The 12,002-nt window shown below is 37.7% G+C and overlaps 1 protein-coding gene across 1 annotated transcript in view; it reads left to right on the forward strand.

Moving 5' to 3' along the window:
- Positions 1-11,658, forward strand: part of DAPK1 (death associated protein kinase 1) — an 83,091-nt gene extending 71,433 nt beyond the window's left edge. The window contains exons 19-25 of the mRNA XM_010218398.2: positions 126-348; positions 3,129-3,317; positions 4,302-4,499; positions 6,763-6,901; positions 8,235-8,355; positions 9,369-9,557; positions 10,179-11,658. Coding sequence (XP_010216700.2) covers positions 126-348; positions 3,129-3,317; positions 4,302-4,499; positions 6,763-6,901; positions 8,235-8,355; positions 9,369-9,557; positions 10,179-11,411 — 2,292 coding nt within the window. The 3' untranslated portion in view covers positions 11,412-11,658. The remainder of the gene's footprint in view (positions 1-125; positions 349-3,128; positions 3,318-4,301; positions 4,500-6,762; positions 6,902-8,234; positions 8,356-9,368; positions 9,558-10,178) is intronic.
- Positions 11,659-12,002: the final 344 nt, after the last annotated feature.

Below are 12,002 nucleotides of genomic sequence, written 5' to 3' on the forward strand. Positions count from 1 at the left end.
GATGAAGCAGTCTAGATGAACACTGAACTGTCAAGAAGCATTATCTAAACCTTGCATTTTCAGTTTAAAAGGAGACAGAAATTTCATGCCACAGATTCTGATTTCTTGTTTTTGCTGAATTTTAGGATACGCACAGAGGACTTTTTATTCAACAGCTCCGACACACACAGAATCCACAGCCCAGGATCAAACTGAAGCTGTTTGGCCATTCTGGCTCTGGGAAGACGACCCTTGTGGAGTCTCTCAAGTGTGGCCTCCTAAGAAGCTTTTTCCGAAGGCGTAGGCCTAGGCTTTCCTCCACAAACTCGTCCAGATTCCCACCATCTCCTTTGTCTTCCAAACCCTCAGGTATGGCTTTGAAACATTTGAAAAAGTAAACAGCTTTCTCATAGTTTGTACAATGGTAAAGTAAAAGCTGTTGCCTGTGCTATGAAAGGCAAGATCAGGTTACATGTGCAAGAAATAATAGCAAAGGAAGGGGTATTTCGTTCTCTATGGTTCGTGCCTAAAGTAAGAGCTAAGGGAAGCAACATGCGTGATGTGAGGAGTGTAAGAATAGTTAAACCTTTTATTCACTCACACAGTACATAGGCCTATAGTAGAGGCCAGGCCTTTTGGGCACTTGCATTTATTTTTGCCAGAAAGCCCTTGACTGTGAGCATTGGTGTCATGACTAGATCTCCTCTTCATATTATCTGATGATTTTTTCTGCCTTCCTGATTGAGAAACCTAGATAAATTCTGTGCAAGATGGAAAACAGTTACTGCATCTTTATATAAGAAGTGGCAGTATTTAAATAATATCTAAAGATGCAGAACTGCTATTGAATTTGGAATGCCTTTGACTGAAAGTGCAGGAATGATTTTACCAAGTTAGAGGTGTCAAGACTTGTCTCTGTGTTGAAGATGAAAATGAAATGGAGCTTTGCTAGATTTACGTAAATTTGCAAAAATAGTAGAAAAACCTTAATCATGAAACACCAGCTGACCCGTGTGAGGTGGGAAGAGGCAAAGGATGCTGAGGAAGCATTTAAGGTTACATGTGAGCACTTATGGAAAAACATGCAGTGGTAGTAAAAAGAAAACAGAAAGAACAAGAAGTTATTTATTGAGGTCCCGTTTGTAAAAATGAGATGTTGTGTAGAGTATACTTCCTATGATGGCATTTTGAAGATCTCGGGTGAAAAATGCTGCATTGAATTCTGCTGCCATTCAGAGGGACGTAGGCAGGTTGGGAGAGTTGGGCAGAGAGGAACCTCGAGAGATATAACAAGGATAAGTGCAGGGTCCTGCCCCTGGGGAGGAATAACCCCAGGCATCAGTATAGATTAGGGGTTAATCTGGAAAGCAGCTCCATGCGGAGGGATTTGGGAATCCTGGTTGACAACAGGTTGACCATGAGGCAGCAATGTGCCCTCGTGGCCAAGAAGGCCAGTGGGATCCTGGCCTGAATCAGGAGGAGCGTTGCCATCAGGTTGAGGGATCCTGCCCCTGAACTCAGCTCTAGGGAGGCCGCACCTGGAATACTGGGTGCAGCTCTGGACTACCCAGTACAAGAAGGACATGGAGCTTCTAGAGAGGGTCCAGCATAGGGCCACAAAGACGATTAAGGGACTGGAGCATCTATCCTATGAGGAAAGGGAGCTGCTCTTGTTTAGCCTAGAGAAGAGAAGATTGAGAGATTTGATCAACATGTTCAAGTACCTGAGGGGTGATAGTAGGGAGGATGGGGCCAGGCTCTTCTCTGTGGTGGCCAGTGACAGGACAAGGGGTAATGGGTACAAATTGAAGCACAGGCAGTTGCATCTCCATGTGAGGAAGAACTTCTTTCCTGTGAGGGTGACAGAGCCCTGGAACAGGCTGCCCAGAGAGGCTGTGGAGTCTCCTTCTCTGGAGATCTTCCAAACCCACCTGGATGCCACCCTGTGCCATGTGCTCTGGGTGTCCCTGCTGGAGCAGGGGCATTGGACTAGATACCATTCTGTGACTCTGTGAATTCATATAATTAATATATTTTAGAAAGGCTCATAGTTTTTCTTTTAAAAAGAAAAATTCCTAATATTTGGAGTTCTAGTTTTCATCGTTATTTTTAAGTAAGGACAGTACAGGGTTAGCAGATGATGATTCCTAACACAGAAGTTAAGCTATTTCTGTTCTGCTATCACAGGGGACTCTGAGAATTATTAAATTAATGAGAATTTCGGGGTTTATTTATCCTATTTTACTGTGTCATGCAGGAGCAGTTCTGGAGGTAGCACAGGAAGGTTTTGATTGCAGATATTTTTTTATATGTTGCCAAACATAAATAGCCAAAGTGTATAACTGAGATGTCATCCCATCATTATAAAGTCAAACAAGGTGGTTGTTTACACTTAAGTTTGTCAAATCTCCATAGAAAAAGTTGTGTGACTATAGCTGTGACTATGTTGTAACCTACTTTTGGGTTTTTAGCTATATTTACTTTTATTTCAATATGTGGACTTTTTTGATGAATATTATAGGTAGGGTGGCTTAATCAGGTGGACATTTTAAAACTTAATACAATTCAGTGAATACACGGTCATGTGTTTGCTCAAATTTTTTGAAGATCAGTACTTAAATTCAGCAATTATGAATATATATATCAGGATGAGGATTTATATAAGTGTCAAATATAAAAGGATGGTTATACTACCCACATGAGCAGTGAATTGATATCCGGTGGAGGGATGAAATAAATCTTTCCTTTCTCCACTAGATGGTGTTAGTTAATTTAAAAAAAAAAAAAAGAAGCCCTTTCCTTTCGAAAATGCTCTTCCAGAATCTCAGTGAACTAAACAAGTTGTTTATTAGTAAAATTTCAAGGAAGGGCCTGTTTTTCCCCTATTCCTTCTCCAGAAGGGGATACTTTCCACACCAGCAGTAGATCTACCAGAGATTAGGAGTGCTACAAGGGATCATTCTATTTTCCTTTTCAGCATTTAGAATAGAGATGTAGTGGCATGTTCTCGCAGCTTGGTAATCCTCTATTTTCTTTGAAGAAACAGTTTATTTTTTAATGAGATTTTTATGCTTAGTGTACTTATTTTGAAGTGATACAGTTGTAATTTTCCCCTGGTGTGTAATCTCATTTTTCTTTCCCTGACACAGTTTCAGTAAGCATTTCAAATCTTTATCCTGGCTGTGAGAATGTTAGCGTGAGAAGCCGTAGCATGATGTTTGAGCCAGGCCTGACCAAAGGGGTGTTAGAAGCTTTTGTTTCTCCGGCTCATCACTCACACTTCTCTGCTGATGACCAGTCCACCAAGGCCATTGACATTCAGAACGCCTACTTGAATGGTAAGCAGGGCCTTAATTCTTCAAGATCTTGCAGAACCATCATGTTGCCTGCTCAAAAACAAACAAACAAACAAACCCCGCCTTGATTTTATGTGATAATGATTGTGGTTGAAGATTAAACATATCAGAAATTAAACACAACAGAAGTATCTGTTCATGAAATGCTATACCTGTCATGTATATACTAATCAGTTTTGTCGAATCTTTATAACGCTACATAGAAATTCTCTGGAGATTAATAGCGTGGAGGAAGCATCTGGCATAATACAAGAAACTCAGTAGCTCTTCTGTTGTTATGGAGGCCACTGTACTATGTGTGCCTTGAGGGTGCTAATACTAGTGCTAATGCTGTTCTCACCTGAAGTTAAAGGAGATGACAGAAGGAAGAACCTTAGGATCCTTAATATGGTGATTCTTTAGTCCCAACTTAGCTATGTGATGTAAATGGTGTGGTGTAGGTTTTTTCTTGTTTTTTTTTTGTTTGTTTCTTAAAGCGGGTTCTTTGAGAATATCAATCAGTTGTTTTTAATGCTAGTGTTGTACGTTGGGAAGAAAAAATCATAAATAAGCCAAATTGGTATTTTATGAGAGTTAGGAAAGAATGGGAGCAGTCATTCTCATTTATCTGAAAAGAATTCAAGATCCATAGGTTTTGAGCAAGGTAAAAGCCTTGAATTCAATGTATAACACAGCACGAGTTTAACACACAGATGCTTGCCTGTGGCATCTGGTGGAAATGTCCTAGAGAAGTGAATGTGAAAGAGGAACGGACTGTGAAGGCTCATCTTTTCTGTTTCCGAGACTGTCTGAAACCTGCTTGTTTGTTCATGATTGCATTTATGGTATTACTTTCTCACCTACATACAGTTTACCTTCATGAAAATCTAAATCATAGTAATTCTTTGGTTTGTTTCCTTTTTCCTAAAAGATGCTTTGTGCTTGCGGAGAAAGCAGGATCTCTTCATGTGTTTGTCTTTTTTATAGGAGTTGGTGATTTCAGCATCTGGGAGTTCTCTGGGAATCCTGTGTATTTCTGCTGCTATGATTTTTTTGCTGCAAATGACCCCACCACAATTCACATAGTGCTTTTTAGTCTCGAGGAGCCTTATGAAATCCAGTTAAACCAAGTGACCTTTTGGCTTAATTTCCTGAAATCTTTAGTCCCAGCTGAGGAACCAATAGGTATGCTATTCCGTCTGTTAATAAACTATTAGGGGACTGGGAAGATAAAACTGCTTGTATTTCTCTGAACTTTGCAAATTCTTTGTTATGTATTTTTATTCCCTTTTTATTTAAATCAACTTTTTGATTTAAATCAATCATAAATTTAAATCAAAAAGTTGGTTTATGTGTAAGGAGGAAGCTTATATCTGTGGAACAAGCCTTAAAGAGTATATGTATCAACTCATCCAACTAAAATGGAAAATGAGGTACAAATACAGCCTGTTGTGGCATGCCATCGGTAAATGAGAGGTGAAGTTTTTATTTCAGATAGGCTGTGCGGAAAAACTCCCAAGTGTTTCAGAATATTGGAACCTCAAATATTAATTCTAGGCACATTGCTTAAATTCCACTTCTATCTAACTGTAATGAAAGATGTTTCCAGCATAAATAGGCTTGTCTACACAGAGAGGACTGAAAAATGCTCGAAAGCAATATTGTCCGTCAGTACATGCCGTTCTTACCAGTTTAGCTAGACTTCTGTTTGGACCTTTGTCACATCAGGTTGGATAGAAATCAATATTTCTAGTAATTTTTCCATGTTATTTTACACAGGACTTTTCCACAGGTATTCGAGAGCTTCGTAACTGCTGGAAGTTAGGCAAACAAATATTCTGTTTACTGTAATGTGTGTGACTTGTTTGTAACTGAAGATTGTTCTGCAAACCCTGACTGTTTGACAGAAATAAAACAAGCTCTGACATGACTCTCCCATGAATCTAGTTAGACACACAGAAAAATTATAGAGCTGCTGGAAACTTGCCAAACAAGGATATCAAAATACTTAAGATAATGCAGAGTGTTCCCCCCCGCGCTTTTTATTTTTTTGGTTGGTCTAGTTCATTCTGTGTGTGTTGTCTCAGACTGACAGGTGACATTCATCAGCCAAAAGGCAGGCTTGTAGTTTTCTATTTTTCAGTCTTACATTTTCCCTTTTGGATAAAAGCTTGAATTAATAATATAAGTGATCAGGCCTAACTCGTTTGCAAGCACTTCTGGAAGTAAAAGCTCAAAAATTTGAAGAATAATATCAAAGTTGAAAGGGCATTTATTTTGCAATTGCTGAAAACTTTTTAGCAAGGAAGCTTAGTTCTTGATTTGCCTGAATCAGGATTTGACTTAATCATTTATTCTTGATGATCTAATAATCAGCATAATTCAGGTATTTTGCTTAAATCAGTTTATATTGGTCAGATTAATTTGGATACATATATTTTTTATATAAATCTCATGAGAAATAGGTAATAGTTGATACTAAGCAGAAAACTTAGGTATTTCCCAGTTCTTTCCTCTTTTGTTTTTGTTTTTGCTTTTTTATTTTGTTTGTTTGTAGCTGAAAAAATTGAGATCTACTGCAAAATATTTATCTTAAAATGCTTGGTTTGGGGAAATGTGGATTATATATGAATCAAGTTTATCTAGTTCTTGATGAAAAGTCAGCACTGATACGAGTATATTTCTCCCCTACAAAGTTTTGCCAGAACGAACAGCAGTATGGGATGTAGGGTTTTTTCTTTTAAACGCCAAATTTTAGTCTAATATTGTCTCTTCTTTCTGGAAGATTAGTCTGAAAGATTAGTTGATAAGCTGTGTGTTCCATACCGTCACTTCATTCACATTCCATTTGTGTCTTTCTTTCTCATTCTTTTTCATGGTATCTCCCAGGCTTTTCTACTTACTCTCACCTAGGTGAGAGTTCATTGTCTGTGTAAGTACTGTGAAATAGCATTCATACCGATGTATGAATGTTGTAGATCTTTTATGTTCTAATTATAATCCTCTAAGTTGCACTTGTAGTACTAAAGACCATTCAAAAATTATGAGAAACCCTTTCCAAAAGTCCTTGTGAATATAATTCTTTTCACATTGTTATAGCCTCTAGTTACAAAATATATCAGAAGTGTTATTAGCTAATGCTTTATCATGTTGCAATAAAGTAATATCACTGTTTCTGATGTTACTCAGAGTGGTCAGGTTTTCAAAGTGGACATAATATAGACAGTAGCTTATATAGACAGATATATAGTATAGACAGATAAGCAACAGCCAAAAATCAGTCATTCAATTGTGTTGCAATACACAGGTTATGTTAAAGTTGATGGATCCACTGCAGAGTGATTGGTATATCAAGAATATTAAAATGCATCGATACTTCCCTGACTCAGTAACAGAGCCATCTTCATGGGTCTGTCTCATAATAAAGGTGCTCTTGTTTTTCATCTAGCATTTGCTGGAAAGCTGAAAACTCCACTGCGTGTTGTTTTGGTCGCCACACATGCTGACATAGTGAATCTTCCTCGGCCTGCTGGAGGAGAATTTGGATATGACAAGGACATGTCATTGCTGAAAGAAATCAGAAACAGGTAAGAGAGGAACATACTTAGATATAAAAGAAAGTGCCATAATCTGTCTCTGTGGTGTTCCTTTACACAAAATAAGGAAGCTTATTTTGTGTGAAAAATGAAATATATACCAGTGCTACATGGAGTGACCTCCTTTAAACGAGCTGACATAAGGGTGTTAAAGTGCGCAAGTGATGCCTAAGATCAGTGAGACTTGGGAAGTCTCACCCCATCTACACTCAGATTCATCAAAAGGCCAGTATCAACCATCTAGCTAACATCTCGTGTAGGTTTTCCCTTGGCCTCAGAAAACTGAGGGATTTTTGAGCCACAGCTTCCAGGCAAAAGAGCAAACCTCACAGAAGAGCCATGCTTTTTCCTGATTTAATTTAGGATGAATAGGAGGCAAAGTAAAGCATACCTGCAAGTATATTATACACAGTTTCTTAAGAGCTGAATAACAGTGTTGACATTATTGAGTCGCACAGGTGAGAAAGTTGGCCAACAGATACCCAGAAATTTGGAAGAGCTTGGCTTTTCTAAACAGTTAGATGGCAAACTAATTGCAGATTGAAGGCAGGAATTATTTCAAAGAAGAATACTTGCTTGAAATAATAAGATTATCTACATAATAATAAGAATACATATTCACAATGAGGTCTTAAGTGGGTACCACACAGTACAAGGAATTTGTACTTTGCAAATGCATTTGAGGATATACACCCTTCTGGAGTATACAAGAAATAGATATAGGTCTATAGGAATTCCAGCATAGCAGTGATGGGACAATGTCCCTTTCCACTGAAACTGAGCAATAGGAAATACATGGGTGCACTCCTTGGTGTTCAGATCCTGCTAAATATGAATCATAGCCGATCTAGGAAAAGAGATACATGTGTTTAGAAAGTGAAAAGGAAGCGTGAAAGAGCTGGTGTCAATATAGATCAAAACGGAGCTATTACAAATAGGAGGAAACAAAAGGGCAATTAGGAAGATATTCTAAAAATAGATGGATAGATAGATAAATAGATTCTTATAGTCCCTTCTGTAGTGAAATGTATGTTACGAGTCCTGTGGGCTGTGGGTCCGGTGTAATTTTCTTATGTATCTTCAGCCATCTTCCTAGTATTAGTTTTGAAAAAGACAATTTTATCGCAACAGCCCTGTCTTGTCTTCAAGAAAATAAAAGTGCCTGTATGCTTCTTTGTTTATAAAACATCTTTACATAGATAATAATTTCTTTTTCAAAATTTCTTGGAGAAAAACTGTTGTGTAATTTAAGGCTGTGATATGCAGCAGAATTAAGAAATAGATTTGGGAAATAAAAATAGTAAATAATTGCTGTCTTTTTTAGGTTTGGAAATGATTTACAAATCTCAGACAAGTTATTTGTCTTGGATGCTGGTGCATCTGGGTCAAAAGATATGAAGCTTCTCAGAAATCACCTGCAAGAAATAAGAAGCCAGATAATTTCTGTAAGTAATATCTGATGATATAGATCGTACCAGCCAAAATGTGTAGATCTTGGGTAAGAAGTTACTGTAGCTTTAGTATATACATTACAACACTTAGAGAAGTTCTGTTTGCATTTTTCTAGCAGGATGTGTAGCAGACACCGTGATGAACAAACATCTGACTCTAGGTATTTAGTCAGCATTTTTCAAAATTGTAGGTGTTTTATACAGGTTTTGTACAGTATCACCAAAATGATACTCTCTTCAGAAGTATTGAAGCTTTTCAGTTTAAAGCTCTAGTTTCCTATTCTGAATTGGTGTTGTTTGCATTTTAGCATTCATATGTTTCATTTTTTCCCCCTTAATTGTCAGAATAGTATTAGAGAGAAATAAAATACATTTAATGCAGATAAGTTTTTCATAAAAAAAGAAAAAGGAAAAGAGGAACCAAAAAAAGGAATAAAACAGTTTCCTCAGCTGTTAGAAGGTATTTCTTCATATAGATATGTGGACCTGAGTATATGTTACCTTTTTTATTTGATCCTTTTACCCAAAATAAATGCTTGTAGTCCTTAGCTAACTGAAGGTAAAATAGACAAGGCTTAGTGTCATCTCCATGCTTCCAAAGAGACTTCCATACCCAGGGTGACTCATTCAAGTTATTATGGACCTTCTGGGAAATCAATTTAAATTCTTCACACTGCAGTCACACTTGTTTGACACACCAACCAGAAGTTCTACAGCTGCCTCTGACCTTTTTTTTTTTTAACGAATTAAAAAACAAATTGCAAAGTTCATCCCTTGGGGTGGGGAAAGTGTTTGATTTTAAATGAAGTACAGCCTACTTTATGCCCACAACAGTCTTTCAATATAGTATATTTTAGTTTTTCTGCTTTGGGGAATTTTCCTTGCATTGTAAGTGCAGACTGTGGCTTGAAATAATGAAGGTATCAGTGACTCCCAAAACAGTTGACAAATAAAAATGTAGTACAGTTACAAATGTTACAAATAGATATTTTCTCCGTTTTTATAAGACGTGCCCACCTATGACTCATCTGTGTGAAAAAATAATCTCCACGCTTCCTTCATGGAGAAAAATCAATGGCCCCAACCAGCTGATGTCCTTGCAGCAGTTTGTATACGACGTACAGGAGCAGCTTAATCCTCTGGCAAGTGAAGATGATCTGCGGCATATTGCACAGCAGTTGCATAGCATAGGAGAAGTAAGTTTGCTCAAATTGCATATCTCCATCAGTAAGTACTGCTTTGGTAGAACAATGCTTAGTGTGACTTTGGCAAATTTCTAGAAAATTTCCATATTTTTTTCTGCTTCCTCTTTGAAGATATCCTGCAAAGTAGACCCTAGTTAATAATTGGTTTTGTGTCTTCTAGTAAATTCTTTCAATATTATTTATTTGGGAGAGGAAGAGTTACATTTATTACTATATTAAAATTGCATTTATTGCTATAATTATAATAACATAAAGTACTAATAAAGGATTAAGTATACACTGATCTTAACACATTTAGCACTACTATATTTTTACTGCAAATGAAAAACTTCTGTGTGACCATTGGAAACTGAATCATAGGAGAACACTGTGGCATAAATAGCCTGCAGTCATACTCTGCTCCTGTTGTGTTTTAATGGCTTTGTTCTTAATGGAACCAAGAACCAGATCTAGTGTTTGTTCTGAATATCTGCAAAAATCAAATTATACCATTTATTTTTCTTTTGTCAGCAGTCTTAATTAAATGATTTAGTCAATAGATTATTATGGAAGTGATATGTTGGGTCTTATACTTCACAAGATAGAGATTGTAACTTTCACTTTTTGGGGCAGATCAACATTATGCAGAGTGAAACTGTCCAAGATGTTGTGCTTCTGGATCCCCGTTGGCTTTGCACAAATGTCCTTGGAAAAATCCTGTCAGTGGAAAACCCGAAAGCCCTACATCACTATAGAGGTCGATACACTATAGAGGACATCCAGCGTCTGGTGACAGATAGTGATGTGGAAGAACTGATACAGATTTTAGATGCCATGGATATTTGTGCTAGAGATCTCAGCAGTGGAGCAATGGTGGATATTCCTGCTCTCATCAAGACCGACAATCTTCACAGGTCTTGGGCAGATGAGGAGGATGAGGTGCTGATTTACGGTGGTGTTAGAATTGTTCCTGTGGAACACCTTACACCATTTCCTTGTGGAATTTTTCATAAAGTTCAAGTAAATCTCTGCAGGTGGATTCATCAGCAAAGCACAGAGGGAGATGCTGATATACGTCTGTGGGTAAATGGATCAAAAATTATGAATCGTGGAGCTGAGCTTTTAGTGTTGTTAGTCAACCATGGTCAGGGTATAGAGGTTCAAGTCAGAGGACTGGAGACAGAGAAGATCAAGTGCTGTTTACTTCTGGATTCTGTATGCAGCACCATTGATAATTTAATGGCCACAACTTTGCCAGGCCTCCTGACTGTGAAATACTACCTTAGCCCTCAGCAGCTGAGGGAGCATCACGAACCAGTAATGGTCTATCAGCCTAGAGACTTTTTCCGTGCACAAAGTCAAAAGGAGACATCGTTAACTAATACGATGGGGGGATATAAAGAAAGCTTTAGCAGTATACTGTGTTTTGGATGTCTTGATGTCTACTCACAGGGAAATTTAGGAATGGATATTCACATATCAGATCTGAATCTGCTTACTAGGAGAAAACTAAGTCGACTTTTAGATCCACCTGATCCCATGGGCAAAGACTGGTGCCTTCTGGCCATGAACCTAGGCCTCCCTGATCTTGTTGCAAAATACAACATAAATAATGGAGCACAAAATGACTTTATCTCGAGCCCAGTCCATGCCCTCCTGCAGGAATGGAGCAATGCTCCTGAGAGCACTGTAGGTATCCTAATGTCCAAGCTGAGGGAATTGGGTCGCAGGGATGCAGCAGACTTTTTACTTAAGGCATCCCCTATATTCAAAATAAATTTAGATGCTAATGGACAGGAGGCTTATGCTTCAAGTTGCAACAGTGGCACATCTTATAATTCAATTAGCTCTGTTGTGTCACGGTAAGAGCAGGTGTTTTGCATGGACAGTATCTTTTCAAACTGCAGAAAAGATAAAAGATACAGTGTAAGGGGCTCTGTACAATTTCAATTATGATATAGTATATCAAAGGAGCTTTATCCTTCTTCTGCACCACCTTTTTGTGTACTATCTTTCTACTTTTAACTGTGAATTGTTGCTCTTTATTTTAGCTATTAAAAAGCCTGGTGTACTTCTGGTATTTCAAAATTATACTACGTGCTGCTTAATACTGCCATTTTAACTGGGAAGTCTTAACTTTTGGATGATGTATTAAAAGTGTTTTATAAAAAAGAAAAAAAAAAATCAGTTCTCCTCCAAAAAGGAAGAAGAGGGAGAGAAATAGCACATATTACGTGAAATACGTATTTCTTAACATCCTGTTTTTTTCTTTTCATCATGTCCTCTGCTTAACATTTTTTTAGTATTTCTAAAGAGAAATCCAATTACTTTTATGGTTAGGCTGCCTGAATTTAACACCATGTTGTTCATAGCTGAAAAAGCGAGTGCCTTTTGCAGAAAGGGGATTTGCAGTTGAATTGAATTTCTCTGCTGAAGTTATAAGAAGATGCTACCTCT

This window comes from Tinamus guttatus, unplaced genomic scaffold, assembly GCF_059628265.1.
Source record: "Tinamus guttatus ecotype Peru unplaced genomic scaffold, ASM5962826v1 Tinamus_guttatus_pri_ptg000237l, whole genome shotgun sequence".
NCBI classification, from domain to species: domain Eukaryota; kingdom Metazoa; phylum Chordata; class Aves; order Tinamiformes; family Tinamidae; genus Tinamus; species Tinamus guttatus.